The sequence below is a fragment of the Myotis brandtii genome, unplaced genomic scaffold, assembly GCF_000412655.1.
Source record: "Myotis brandtii unplaced genomic scaffold, ASM41265v1 scaffold793, whole genome shotgun sequence".
NCBI classification, from domain to species: domain Eukaryota; kingdom Metazoa; phylum Chordata; class Mammalia; order Chiroptera; family Vespertilionidae; genus Myotis; species Myotis brandtii.
In genome coordinates, this window is record NW_005371193.1 from 163,561 (window position 1) to 178,836 (window position 15,276).

At 38.6% G+C, this 15,276-nt stretch overlaps 2 protein-coding genes across 6 annotated transcripts in view; one reads left to right on the plus strand and one right to left on the minus strand.

Annotated features, from left to right (window-relative positions):
• Positions 1-15,276, plus strand: part of BBOF1 (basal body orientation factor 1) — a 49,623-nt gene that overhangs the window by 32,491 nt on the left and 1,856 nt on the right. For 2 of the 3 annotated variants that reach the window (XM_005883556.2, XM_014531176.1), the window contains exons 8-11: positions 1,210-1,703; positions 4,696-4,797; positions 8,950-9,024; positions 10,054-10,168. In XM_005883556.2, the coding sequence (XP_005883618.2) occupies positions 1,210-1,703; positions 4,696-4,797; positions 8,950-9,024; positions 10,054-10,168 (786 nt within the window). The remainder of the gene's footprint in view (positions 1-1,209; positions 1,704-4,695; positions 4,798-8,949; positions 9,025-10,053; positions 10,169-15,276) is intronic. The other variant, XM_014531178.1, reaches the window with a different exon arrangement.
• Positions 13,307-15,276, minus strand: part of ALDH6A1 (aldehyde dehydrogenase 6 family, member A1) — a 26,565-nt gene continuing 24,595 nt past the window's right edge. For all 3 annotated transcript variants that reach the window (XM_005883560.2, XM_014531175.1, XM_014531174.1), the window contains exon 12: positions 13,307-13,864. In XM_005883560.2, coding sequence (XP_005883622.1) covers positions 13,760-13,864 — 105 coding nt within the window. In that variant the 3' untranslated portion in view covers positions 13,307-13,759. The remainder of the gene's footprint in view (positions 13,865-15,276) is intronic.

The window sequence follows — 15,276 nt, forward strand, 5'->3', positions numbered from 1 at the left end:
CAGATCCCTTGGGGGCCTAAGCCTTTAGTCGGGCATCGCCCGAGGGCTCCCTGGCTGCCAGAAGGATGTCTGACTGCAAGCTTAGGCCTGATCCCCCGGGGAGTGGGCCTAAGTTGACAGGTGGACATCCCCCAAGGGGTCCTGGACTGTGAATGGGCGCAGGCCAGGCTGAGGGGACCCCCCCTCGAGTGCACAAATTTTTGTGCATGCACCGGGCAGTTGAGTATAATAAAGATACATAAGGACAAAGGGATCATTTTTCTTCTGTCTGAATGATGTACCTTTCTTATCTCAAAAGATTAATTACTGAATGACTAAGAAGCATTAGACTTAGCATTATAAAGGATATATCAGAAACATAAATACAACTCCTATTATCTACTACTTGAGAATACTCATTTTGTTTTGCTTAGAGTTGGTCTCTGAATCACTTAGGAACAGGTTCAGCTGTAACAGCTCTGACAACAGAGGCATCATCACATAAGGGTTTATTCTCTCACCTAAAGGAAGTCAGAACTGGAATGGTAGTGCCACAAAGCCAACAGAGCCCAGGTTCCTTAACTCTGCTCTGCAGCATGTGGCTTACATCCTCAAAGTCACCTCATGGCCTACAGCAGCTGCTGGAGCTCTAATCATTACTATAATAGCAGGAAGGAAGGACAAGAAGGAAAAATATATGCCCCTTCCTTTAGCGGTCTTCCTGGAAGTCCTACACACATTTCTACTTACACCTCATTGATCAGAACCTACATCACTATGCTAAACCACAGGGGAGATAGGGAATTTTCAACTGAGTTTACTGCCTTTCTGAAAAAAATTGGGGTTTTATTACTCAGGAGGAAAGAGAAAATGGACATTGAGATAGGTAATTAGCAAACTGCCAGAATTTCCAGTATATAGTTGTTAAATTAATGTTTTTACTGTATAGTCATACTGATTTTGAAATTACCCTTTTGATAATATAAAATATTTAACCTTTCAGAACTTTAGGGGAAGGAAAGTTTCTTAATTGGCAAAATCAGTGGTCTTCACAAGTCTAGACAAGGACCCTAGGATGTTTTTTACTCTCTATACACAGAATTCTAAAATATCCCATCTCAACTTGGCATCATACTCAAATCTCACAAAGTAATGGAAATTAGAGAGGAACTTTTAAGTTCTGAAATTGACTAAAGAAAAAAGAAATCTCTCACCTCTTTCTGTTTTTAGGAAATCAATGATCTGTTGATTAAGGAAAAGGTTATGCAACTTACCCAGCAGAAGTCACAAATCCAAAATCTTCAGAAGAAGGTGGTAAGCTTGGAGACTGCCCTGAGTTGTCTGACTAGAGAGTTTGAGACTGAAGTTCTAAAACAGAAGCAGGAGGCAATGGTAAATAACCAAAGTGATCAGATTGAAATTTACAAACTGCGGAACCTGCTTCAGAAGAAGAATAGGGAAATGAATAGAGTGAAGAAACTGGCCAAGAACATACTAGATGAGAGAACAGAAGTGGAAAGTTTCTTTTTGGATGCTCTACACCAAGTGAAGCAAGAGATTGCATTTAACAGGTTGCATTATAAGAAGATGGCACAAGCTGCTTTCAATTTAAAAATGCGAGAGGCGTACGCAGGAAGAACAGAATATCCCAAAATTCGAACATTTGATGGCAGAGAGCACAGCACCAATAGTGTGGACCAGGATCTTAAAGAGGCTAGTAAATGGTATTAATAATACTTTAATATTTTATCTTTTGTGCTGCTATTTTTGTGCCTTTAGAGAAATAAGAACCCTGAAAAATTCAGTTTGGTAATATCTAAGTATTGAGTAGATTACTTAGTGAGGTACTTGAGGATAGGAACTAACTCATCTTTGTAACCCCTATGTTGGCATAGTTTGTGGGGCCTAATAAATATTGTTAGTGGTGCCCTCTTTTCTTCATAAGAGAAACTGTTAAAGAGACTAGATTACTTTTTCCCATAGAATGTCATTGCAGTATCTTTTAACATGCTCTTTTATTTTGTTTCCTATAAACTAGTTACAAAGGTTTAATTAGATTCAGGTTAAACATTTTTTATAAACATACTTTCATAAATATTTTATAATATTTATGAGGCCCAGTGCACGGATTCGTGCACCAGTGAGGTCTCTCAGCCTGGCCTGCGCTCTCTCGAAATCTGGGACCCCTCGAGAGATGTCAGACTTCTGGTTTCGCAGGCTGGCTTGCTGGGATCGAGCCGAAACTGGCAATACGACATCCCCCTAGGGATGTAGTAGTGCACAAAGTGGCACCGCGCTGCTCCTGCTCATCCTGGCCCACTGTGCCTGCTGCAGCTGCTGCTCCATAGCGTGCTGCCGTGGAGGCGGGAGAGGTTTGCTCCACCACAGGTGCACTTACCAGCATTGAGCCCAGTGTCTGGCACCCGTCAGTCAATTGAGTGGCACTCCTGCTGTGGGAATGCACTGAACACCAGGGGGCATCTGCTCGAGCGTCTGCCCCCTGGTGGTCAGTGCACTTCATAGCAAATGGTCAAACGGTCATTAGGTTGATTGGTCATTCAGTTGCTTAGGCTTTTATATATAGAGATTTATATATATAGATATTCCATTTACTATTCTGAGATGAAATTTATAGGTAATAATACCTAACTAAACATATTATTTAAAAAATCAATATACCAGTAACAATTCATTGTAACAATTCTTTCTTATACAGAACTGTCCCTTGGATTGGAAGACACCCAGTAGTGCCCCTATCATTGTATTAACCAAAAGTCCCCACAAGTTTCCTTGAGATGTACTGCTACTATGATAAAGGTAGCAGAATACTTGAAACAGTTGTAGATTATATACTATGATTAATTGCTTCCTTAGCATTTCTATCTGTTGGAGCACTCTTCCCCCTATGAACCACGGATTAAATTATGGTGCATTTTTAAAGATTATTGTTAAAATTATGTTTTATATCCCAATGAAATTAGATTCTTCAAAGGCCTTAAATCAAGAAACTTAAAAGGACTCCAGACCTCTATGTACTTAACATCTTACTAAGAGTGCTTCCAAATGTATTTTCTGCCTTAAATTATTTTTTAGTGGATTAATTTGTATGCTCTTTTAAATTAGCTGCTGGAAAGGTTAGACATGGTTAATAGCTTCTGAAAGATAAGACTCTTCTTCAAAAACGTCCACACAGTGTATAATTTTTAAATCTTCTTTCTGTATTCAGAAGTCTGTAATAACACTCTTTTTTACCAACAGATCCTCTACAATTCCCTCTAATTTATTTAATGCCAAGCAAGTTGAGTCCCTATCAAATATAAGACAGTTTCTTTTAAAGTTTTTTGTCTATGGCCCAGCCAGTTTGGCTCAGTGGATAGAGCATCGGCCTATGGACCAAAGGGTCCCAGGTTCGATTCTGGTCAAGGGCACATGCCTGGGTTGTGAGCTTGGTCCGATGTGCAGGAGGCAGCCAATCAATGATTCCCTTTCATCATGGATGTTTCTATCTCTCTCTTCCTCTCCCTTCCTCTCTGAAATCAATAAAAATATATTAAAATTTTTTTGTCTATGTATATTAAGTAGTATATTAGTTTTCAGAGGAAGGTACATAAACTGATTCTATACATTGTTACTGAGGAAACTGGACTCTTCCTATTCTGCCTTTTGTGTGACATTTCTGCTATTGAGCAACTTGTCACCTTAACCTCAGTTTCCTATTAATTGCTTCCTTAGCATTTCTATCTGTTAGAGCACTCTTCCCCCTATAAACCCTCAGCAGGGCAGGGAGAGTCAATAGGAAAGTAAAAGATAAGTAAATGATTAGGATGAGTATCATTAAAAAAAAATTATACACACACACACACACACACACACACACACACATATATTATTGATTTTTTACAGAGAGGAAGGGAGAGGGATAGAGACTTAGAAACAGCGATGAGAGAGAAACATTGATCAGCTGCCTCCTGCACACTCCCTACTGGGGATGTGCCTGCAACCAAGGTACATGCCCTTGACCGGAATCGGGCCCAGGAGGGACCCTTTAGTCCTCAGGCTGACACTCTATCCACTGAGCCAAACTGGTTAGGGTAAGTAAATGATTTTTAAGAGGCTTAAAAGGCAGATTGGAGAGGGACAGTTGAAGTATATGGTGATAATAAAGCAAAACCTAAACTTTTTTGAAAATATTTTTTATTGATTTCAGAGAGGAAGGGAGAGGGAGAAAGAGAGAGAGAAACATCAATAATGAGAGAGAATCATTGATCGGCTGCCTCCTGCATGCTCCACACTGAGGATGGAGCCTGAAATCCGGATATTTGCCCTGAGCTGGAATTGAACTGTGACCTCCTGGTTCATAGGTCGACACTCAACCCCTGAGCGGGTTGGGCAAAACCTAAACTTTTAAAGAAAACTAACATGCCGTGGCTCAGTGGTTGAGCACCAACCAACCTATGAACCAGGTCGGCTTACATGTAGAGTGAGTATTGATGTATAATGTGAGAAATTTTTTGCATATAGAGCACTTGTGTTAGTTTTATTTCTTTTTTAAAAATATATTTTTATTGATTTCAGAGAGGAAGGGAGAGGGAGATATTTTCTCATATTTACATATTTTGGAAATTTTCTTTTCTCATATGTACATATTTTATATTTTTCAAAAAAAGGAGATGCTTACTTTGACCATATTTTTCCTTTTCCTTTGATATTCTTCAGGACAGATATTCAAGGAAATGTGGATATTGGAGATTTGACTTGGGAGCAGAAGGAGAAAGTCTTACGATTGCTTTTTGCAAAAATGAATGGTTTTGGTCCCAGGTAAATTCCTGTTTCTGTAGTAAAATACCAAGTTGTCATCAATCCTTAAAATCATTTAGGAATAATGAACTTATTCTCACTTAGAATGAAAGGATTAGGAAAAAATCAGAAAATATAAAAGGGTCATACCGCTTAGCTAAGCAATTCTCAGAAATAAATAAATAAGGGGGTAGAAAAGAGATTAATTTTAGATGTTTAAGGTAATGCTTGCTAAGAAGGTACAATATTGCACAGCTGAATGAGCGGTAATGTAGAGAAGCATAACAATTGTTAAGATTTTATTGGTCTACAAAGATAAGTAAATGGTTTTTTAAGCTGATTATTAATCTCTAATAAGAGAGAATCTCTTATTACCTAACAAGAGACTCTCTAATACCAAGGAAAAGACCTAAAAAGGAAAACAAAAATCTACAGATATTTTTAAAATTATTTTTAATTAAAAAAATGATTTCAGAGGGAGGAAGGGAGAGGGAGAGAGAGATAAAAGAAAAAACATCAACGATGAGAGAGAATCATCGCTCTGCTTCCTGCACACCCCCTACTGGGGATCAAACCCACAACCCAGACATGTGCCTTGATGGGTAATTGAACCTTGATCTCCTGGTTCATGGGTCGAAGCTCAACCACTGAGCCACACCAGCCAGGCTAAAATAATTCTTCTTAATGATTTGTTTTCACTCTCTCCACTATGTTTTATCAGTAACTATAACCCTGGTAATGAACTATAAAGTGGGTAAAATTAATCAACCACTTACTGATTGCCTGTTATGTGCTTGGCACTATGTTAGGTATTCTGGGGATTCAACAGAATTAAGAGACATTGCCTTTGATCTCAAAGAGATCAAACAAAACCAAAAATAACAAGGAAAAAAATAGATGGAACAATAAAGTACAATTGGAGTTCAGACAATATGTCAATGGGCTAGAGTAGTCAGGGAGGAAGACTTCAGTCAGAAAGACAGGAAGTATGACTCTTTGGGTGCCTTGTAAGAGAGTGGAATAGTTGAGATAGGGGGCAGGACACATTAGGCAAGGGGCAAAGTAGACAGCATAAGCAAAAGCCCAAGGTAGAAATGGGTATCAGGTATTTTGGGAACATTGAGGAAAAACTGCCTAGCTTGAAGAAGTGTGGTAATGCTAGATCAGCGGTTCTCAACCTGTGGGTCGCGACCCCTTTGGGGGTCGAACGACCCTTTCACAGGGGTCGCCTAAGACCATCGGAAAACACATATTGTTTTTGTAATTAATCACTATGCTTTAATTATGTTCAATTTGTAATAATGAAAATACATCCTGCATATCAGATATTTACATTATGATTCATAACAGTAGCAAAATTACAGTTATGAAGTAGGAACGAAAATAATTTTATGGTTGGGGGTCACTACAACATGAGGAACTGTATTAAAGAGTCGCGGCATTAGGAAGGTTGAGAACCACTGTGCTAGAGAATAATTAGTAATAAGAAATAAGGATTAATCTATAGATTATATTATGATGAGCCTTTAAAAACCATGCAGAAAAGCCTGAACTTATGCTAGTGTAGATTCTAGAGCAGTGTAACATATTTTTCTCCTTTATCTTAAAGGAATACAAAGAGCAATAAGCCATACTCTCATACTTTCACTGGAAGGGCTCACAGGTTATTGTTCTCAGAGCTGACTGGAACCTAACAAAGACAATATGATGGCTTGGAGGACAGAAATAGAGGTGGGGACCAGCAGAAGCTGCTGCACTACTCATGTGGTAGTGAGGGGGTTAGGTAAGAGTGGGAGCAGTCAGAAAAAAGGAAGCTGAAAGACGGGAAGGAGAAATAGCTTAGTGATAAAGAACAAAAGGAATAAAGACAACAAAGTGTAAACGTTTAAGTTTTTAGATTAAGAAATAAAAGATTGGCAGTATTAAAGTCAAATGAAAAATCTGAAAAGCCAATTCGAGGGAAATATTTAAATTTTATTTAATCTATCCGAGTCATTTAACAAATACATATTGAGTGCTGCTATTTACTGAGGATATCATGGTGGGCAAATAAAGACATGCCTAATACCAGGGAGTTCATGGTTTATGTGGGAAGAAAGTCATTATTCAAATCATCACATAAATATATTCAAAAGTACAACTATGACATAGGCTCAAAGGAGTGGTATGAGAGCCTTGATTAGGGGAATCTGACCTAATTGAGGTCAGGAATATTTCTGAGGAAGTAAAAGCTTGAGCTGACCTCTAAAAGGTAAGTCGGAATAAAAAAGGGAGAAAAACCATTCTAGGCAAAAGAAACAGAAAGTAGTATTCTCAGTGTCAAATTGGAGATGATGGCAATATTGAAGTAAAAAATACTTAAGGCATGTGTAAATAGTGTTTGGAGTACAGGTGATAGTTTAGGGAGAGAGATTTGAGCATGTTTAATGAAAATTGGTAGTTGAGTTTAGGAAAGTGGATGTAGGTAGAAAAGTAAAGGGCTAAGGCTAGAACCTTTAGGAATAACCACAATTAATAAACAGAGGAACAAAGAAGAGTACAACTAAACAAGAGGAGTTTAAAGTATTGGCTAAATGGAAGATAAAGGACTTTGAAGTTTCTTTGTGTCTCTGGTAGTCTTTTGAAGATGTGGAGGTACAATCTAGACCAGTGATGGCGAACCTATGCACGAATGTCAGAGGTGACACGCGAACTCATTTTTTTGGTTGATTTTTCTTTGTTAAATGGCATTTAAATATATAAAATAAATATCAAAAATATGTCTTTGTTTTACTATGGTTGCAAATATCAAAAAATTTCTGTATGTGACACGGCACCAGAGTTAAGTTAGGGTTTTTCAAAATGCTGACACGCCGAACTCAAAAGGTTCGCCATCACTGATCTAGACTATAAGTACTGAATGTCTGTCTCATTGTGAGTTGACTTCTCCCAGGGAATACAGCCTGAGTTCCAGGCCTTGAGTTCCATACTGTGTTGTTTTCAATACTGGAGAAACAGGAAATTGAGTGAAATCTTAGTAATGAACTTGAACCTGGCCACAATGAAACCATGTCTAAGCCTACTGGAATCTCATGCCAGTGTTAGATGAAGGAAAAAGAATATAGGAATAGAGTGGTGAAATGTTGAGATAAAGATGAGATTAAGTAAGAAACCTAATATTAGGGAGGAATTAAATGATAAAAAGTCTACCAAGGAAAGTAGATTAATTAGGAAGTTGGTAAGAATTCACAGTAGATTGAATATGATTGTGAATCCAATAGTTCAGTATTTTTGTGAGTGAGCTAAGTCAAAGGGGTATGTACTAGTATAATCAATAAACTGTACTCTAATGCATCAGCAACAACTCTGGCTATAACTTAGGCACTGGTAGTATCTAAAGTACATTATTAGACTATTTAAGATAGCCAGATTTTGAATGGGTTAAAAAAAATTGACTTGAGAAACATTGATTTGTTGTTCCACTTATTTATGCATTCATTTTTTGCTTCTTGACCGGGGATTGAACCCACAACCTTGGCATATCAGGACAAAGAAAATGCGCTAACCAACTAAACTACCCAGCTAGGGCGAGGATAGCCAGATTTTGAATAGATTTATGCTTCTTTCATGTGCACCTAGTTGAGGGCAAGTTTTAGGAGATATGTGTCTTTATCTGCTGGCAAAAAACAGAACAAAAAAAACCTACTATACTTTTTGTAACTGTTAAGCTCACTTTCAAATTAAAATATTGACTTAGTGATATGTTTATTTCCTGTGTTTTAACCAGACTTGCCAAAGTATGAGAGAAATTTTTATACGGTGTCTCTCCATTTATGCTGTGTTCTGTGGTTCTTTTTGTAGGAAGGAAATTTTTCTGGCCATGTTTTATGTTTGTTTTGTTTTGGTCAGTACTCTGGTTTAACCTTGCCCATCACCATTAATAGCTGTTATGTAGCATCATCATGATCATCTCCATAAATATTTCCCATTTCTTAAGTTCAACATGTCTCAACTTTAAGAGACTATAAGTTTATATTAACTTGCCTTAACATTACACTGCCTCTATGTGTGTGTAAAAGATCATTTTTTTGAAAATGAGAAGCCCATCCAATGGAAGCATTAATTTAGCACTTTTATAGTTGAAATAAGGGCACAAGGAGACACTGCCTCATTGTTAACTTTTACCCACCACAGGAAATATAATCAGAGCTCTAGACCTCCAGGTTCAGAATATGTTGTTCCAGACAATGGACAAACAGAGGAATTTGGGTAAGGTCTCTCTTTTTTAAAAATCCTCATCCAAGAATATGATTTTTTAATTGATTCTAGAGAGGAAGGGAGAAACATCAATGTGTGAGAGAAGCATCAATCAGTTGCCTCCTCTACGTGCCCTGACTCAGAATCGAACCCACAATCTAGGTTGTGCCCTGACAGGGATCAAACCCACAACCTTTTGGTGTATGGGATGATGCTCCAACCAACTGAGCCATCTGGCCAGGGCAAAAGTAAAGTCTTTCTTGACAAAGCAATGAACATGAGCCTGATCACAATGGTTCTATTGTTCTGAACTGGATTCCATGTGTGCATGGTTGTTGACTGCTGGGGTCCAACCCCAGCAGGTCCAGGGGTCCCCAAAGGTGTGGACGGAGTCGGCGAAGACTATCCACCTTCTTCCTACGGTGGAGTCCTATCTGTCCTGAGCGTGGGGGGGCTTACCTAGGGGAATGGGGGGCTTACCTAAGGGTCCCTGTTCGGGCGCCAGATGCTGGGGTCCAGCCCCAGCAGGTCCAGGAGTCCCCAAAGGTGTGGACGGAGTCGGCGAAGACTATCCACCTTCTTCCTACGGTGGAGTCCTATCCGTCCTGAGCGTGGGGGGGCTTACCTAGGGGAATGGGGGGCTTACCTAAGGGTCCCTGTTCGGGCGCCAGATGCTGGGGTCCAGCCCCAGCAGGTCCAGGAGTCCCCAAAGGTGTGGACGGAGTCGGCGAAGACTATCCACCTTCTTCCTACGGTGGAGTCCTATCCGTCCTACCCGCCTGGCACTTAGTTAAGGGGTTGTATCCCCTCCCTAACCTCAGGGAAAAATCCCCACCTGGGGAAACAACCTTTCTCGGAGAGGTGACCTTGGTTAAAACACATGGCGCTAAGGAGAGCAAACATATTAAGAACAATATGCTATATATGCCAGGTCCCTTGAAACATATGCTGTGCAGATGTTTCTTCCCTGCAGCGACTGTGTCAAGCAGCAAGGATGGACCGGCTTCCGGCAGTTGACAGGTCTCTTTGTCTTTATTTAAGGGATGAAAGTAAGCTTCAAGATCAAACGTTCATCACCCAGCAAGTACCAATCTCAGACTCTTCTCATGAACTGGTAATATCCAATATTCAGAAAGGATCACATGAGTCTGACATGGTAAGGAGTCTGTAATCTAACCAAACAATACATATAACTGTTAACTTTCCCCATGAGCTTCTTGCTAAGTCACAGTTCTTTAGCTCTACTATCTCAAGTATCAGTGAAATGAGTTTTAATACTAGTATGAGAGTGTGGACATTTTTATAACTATCCACATAAGGCAGGCATATACTTAATGCAAATGCATGTTTTGCCTCTTAGTGTTGAAAACATATAAATTGCCTTTTGAAATCCACAGCCTAGCCAAAATATGTACTATCTTTTATGTAAGAATTAAAACGTAACGACCCATTTAACTCTTGGCTTTGGACAGAGGTGGGAAGTCTAAGTTACTACAGGTAGGGGACAGAGGCCTTACTGGTATAAGTAAGTATGGCACCATTTTCTTTTTAAGAGCTTTTTATTTGTGCTTGTTATTCATAATGAGTACGATGTAAAATCAGAGAATGAGGCCACATCAGAGCAAAATGAAAACAAAACACTCATTTTTTTTAGCTGCTACTAGCATAAACAACTGTACAATTGTTTTTTCTATCTAAGAAATAAGAAACTTCTGAGTAGCAAGTAACTAACCAAATAAATTGATTCCAGTTACAGGAACACAATTCTTCTTTTTTTAAATATTGAAACATCTTCTAATTTAATTATACCTGCCATTTTCATGATTCTGATTAGTATTTTTTAAAATATATTTTTATTGATTTCATAGAGGAAGGGAGAAACATCAATGATAAGAATCATTGATTGGCTGTCTCCTGATTAGTATTATTTAAAAAGTGATTTCCGTTAAATGTAAGGAAAATTTAGGAGTCTCTGTGATTCAATTCTACTTGGAATTTAGAGAGTATGACCTTTTATTCAATCCAGCCTCTAGTTGTTGGATTGAATTAAATATCACTACCAGTTGCCAGCTGTGATAAGAGATAAAACAAGGGACATTCTATAAATTTCTACTGCCTCATCTATAGGAAGGCAAAACTGAAATAAAACAAATCAGGAAGACCCAGTAGGGTCATAAATGTATTTTATTAAAATTCTAGTCACCTTAACTCAGTGATTTCCAACTGGTGTGCCATAAGAATTTTTAAAATATGCAAAACCTGACTAGTCAGGAGCACTGACCTCTTTTCCCTTAGATTGCCAAATAAAAGAATGACAGTAGCCAACACAAAATAGCTGTCTGGTGTGAATGCCCTCCCCCTTTTTAAAATTAAATCTTTATTGTTGAAAGTATTTCATTTGTCCCATTTCCCCCCCGCCCTCCTTGACCCCTTCTAGCCTGCCTGCCCGCCTTTACCCCCACCCCCAAGTCCCAGGCCTTCACCACCCTATGGTCTGTGTCCATGAGTTATGCATATATGTATACAAGTTCTTTGGTTGATCACTTACCACCCACCCACACTCCCCTGCCTTCCCTCTGAGATTCCACAGTCTGTTCTACGCTTCTATGTCTCTGGATTCATTTTATTCATCAGTTTATTTTGTTCATTAGATTCCACATGAGTGAGATCATGTGATACTTGTCTTTCTCTGACTGGCTTATTGCACTTAGCATAATACTCTCCAGGTCCCTCCATGCTGTCTCAAAGGAGAATGCCCTCTCTTGAACCATAAATATATAGGTCATATAATACAGTTGCAACTTATTGGTCATGTTGCATAATAAGGTTGTATCTGATTGGTTAATTCTGGGTACCAAAAATCCTTATAAGTATATGCACCTGATTTTGAAAAAAGTAACTTTGGAGCAAAAAAGGTAGGTAATTATTATTGTTATTATTTTTTTTGTAAATTAATCAAAATTATACCAATTTTTTGTCAGCTTGGCAAAAAATATAAATTTTAGTAATTAGTTTATGTGTACCATGAAATGAAAAAGGTTGAAAATCACTGCCTTAAGTGACTGAAGATTTTGATATTCTATCAGTAGATGGTAGTAATAAGCCTAAATTATGTAGAGTGTACAAACATTTTCAAGGTTTTCACTATCCTTAATTCACTGAGTAACTCCTATGGAGTAGGTCAGCATTATCCATATGACTGAAGGGAAACAGAAAAATAAATGACCTATATCATCTGGCTAGGGACCAGAGATTACTTACTCTACCTGAGCCAGAAGCCTTCTCCCAGTTCACTGGGTGAAAACTGCATCAGAAAGATGGGATTCAATTGAATGTAGAGTAAAAAGGCAGAAGCTGTTTTGATTAGCATATCAATATCTATTTGACTTAAAGCTTAGCTACATCAAAGACATAGTTGAATTAATGGTAGCAAAAGAATGTGTCAAAGCATTTCTTTTATTTCAAATATGTTTTTTCTTATTTTGAAGAAAGGGAGGGAGGGAGGGAGGGAGAGAGAGAGGGAGGGAGAGAGAGAGAGAGAGAGAGAGAGAGAGAGAGAGAGAGAGAGAGAGAGAGAGAGAGAGAGAGAGAGAGAGAGAGAGAGAGAGAGAGAGAGAGAGAGAGAGAGAGAGAGAGAGAGAGAGAGAGAGAGAGAGAGAGAGAGAGAGAGAGAGAGAGAGAGAGAGAGAGAGAGAGAGAGAGAGAGAGAGAGAGAGAGAGAAAGAAAGAAAGAAAGAAAGGGAGAAGGAAACATTGTTTGGCTACCTCCTGTACACATCCCAACCAGGAATTGAACCCACAATCTGGGTATGTGCCCTGACCAGGATTCAAACCCACCACCTTTTGGTGCACAGGATGATGCTCCAACCAACTGAGCCGCATCAGGCAGGGCAAAGCATTTCTTTTTTACTACTTTATGTCATGAAAAGCTTTAAAAATGTCTTAGACCCTAGTCAGTTATTCTATATTAAGGGTTGTTTCATTAAAAAGTATAATCAGGCTAGACTTGCTTAAGGCAAACTCCCTTTGATATCTGGGTCTAGAAACAAACAAAAAACCTATTGGCATCTGAGTTAATAACTGAATTGTTAATTAATAATTGTTGAAGCAAACCCTAAACTTTAACATTTGGCACACACAACAAAATGGAGATTTATCCAATGCATACTGAGGTATCTTTGAAAAATTATTTGAAGAAGCAGGACAGAGGTGATGATAGAATTTAGTGGTCATGAATCACTAGGACAAAGTGGCATTCAGCAAAAAGAAAGAAACAGTTGTCACAACGGTGGGATAAGTAGAAATGGACTATATCTTGTGTAGTATGGGATGATAGGCTCAGGAAAGCCTGGCAGTGGTGTATCCCCCACTGGCAATTATGTAGGGCTGTTTGAAGGTCAACCAAAGGGTGAATTATGGATGATCTTTACAAACACTAATCTTCCCTTCACGTTATCAGAAGAGGGAAGAATTTTTAGAAAACAGCTCTAAACTCTCCTTCAGATTAACATTTCACAGTTAACAACAGTTACCTCAAAAAGAGAAGTATGAAGAGTAAGTAAATCCGGTTTCAGATTTACACCAGGAGTCTCTCTATAGCAACTGTGCAGGGGCTAATGGTCCTGAGAAAGATTTAGTTACAAGGTATTCCATTCTCAGGGATCTGATCTGAACAAAGTTGGCAAATGAAGGTGGTCAAGCATAAAGGGAGATGACTCAGGATGGACTGAGTCTGGAACAACTCATTCTAACGGCCCATGGTAGGCATGACCACAGCAGGTGAGGAAAGAGTAGCATCTTCTTCTTTCCACTGAGAAGTGATGGTCTTTAGCTGAGTGTAGAATTGGATGCCCTAAAGAGAACAAAGGAAGAAAGAGAGAAAGAGAGAATTAGCATATATTTTGGGGAGATTTCATGATTCCTCTTTTAATCAACTTTTGAACGCGGTGCTGCGAAGTACTACTCACTCTCCTACTTGAGGAATAGGTACAACTAAAATCCAATATATTGTTCATATAAGTTTATCTATAACATTTAGCATAATACCTGGCACATAGTAAACAGTCAAACCTTAGTTATCATTATGCTGATACTGGCCAATTCAACAATGTAATCTGTTAAACTTGTAGGTCATTCTGTTCCTAGAGCTGAATATCATGTGCTCCGAGGTCTTGAGGCATAGCTCAAATCCTGCCTCTACTCCTTGTTGACTGCCGTTTAACCTTCGGCCTTATCTGTGACATAATGTTCACCTCACAGCAATGTGTGAGGGGAAAATGAAATGGCATACAAATCTCTCCTTCCCATGAAGAAGAGAAAGGAGTGAAAGAATGAAATCTGTATTAGGCATCTCTGACAACTGTCAGTGATGAATAGCTATACTGAAGCAATAAAATCCACAATATCTTACAAATCTAAAGTAAAATGTCTGGTATACACATTCATTTCTAAATAATCTATAACATGTAAGCCAAAAAAAGTTCAGCATATTTAAGTCTTTATATCTACATGGTTTATTTTATAAGAATAGGCTTGAGCAAAAGAGAATAGACTATACCAGTGATGGCAAACCTATGACACACGAACTCATTTTTTTGGTTGATTTTTCTTTGTTAAATGGCATTTAAATATATAAAATAAATATCAAAAATATGTCTTTGTTTTACTATGGTTGCAAATATCAAAAAATTTTTATATGTGACACGGCACCAGAGTTAAGTTAGGGTTTTCCAAAATGCTGACATGCCGAGCTCAAAAGGTTCGCCATCACTGGACTATACAGATCTAACACCAAATTACTAGAAAGCTAAAAAGATATTGTTTGGAAAAAAACAGTAGTTTTATTAAAATACTCTTCTAGAATTACTTGACATTCTGGGCCATGTTAATATATTGAAAACAACTTTAGAGATTATTATATACTTTCAATATAAGATACAACTAAAGTTTACATTTTATTATGTAAGAACTAGAGGCTCAGTGCACAAATTCATGCACATGGAAAGGAAATTAATTAGAAGAAATATTTTAGAGGCCAGACAGGGACCGTGGGAGGTTGGCTCCAGTCCAGATTGGCCGGACCACAGCAGCAAGCTAACCTACCAATCAGAGCGTCTGCCCCCTGGTGGTCAGTGCATGTCATAGCAACTGATCAAGCAGTCGACCAAATAAATGGTCGACCAATCAGTCGGACACTTAGCATATTAGGCATATATATATATACCAGAGGCCCGGTGCACAAAAATTTGTGCACTCGGGGGGGGG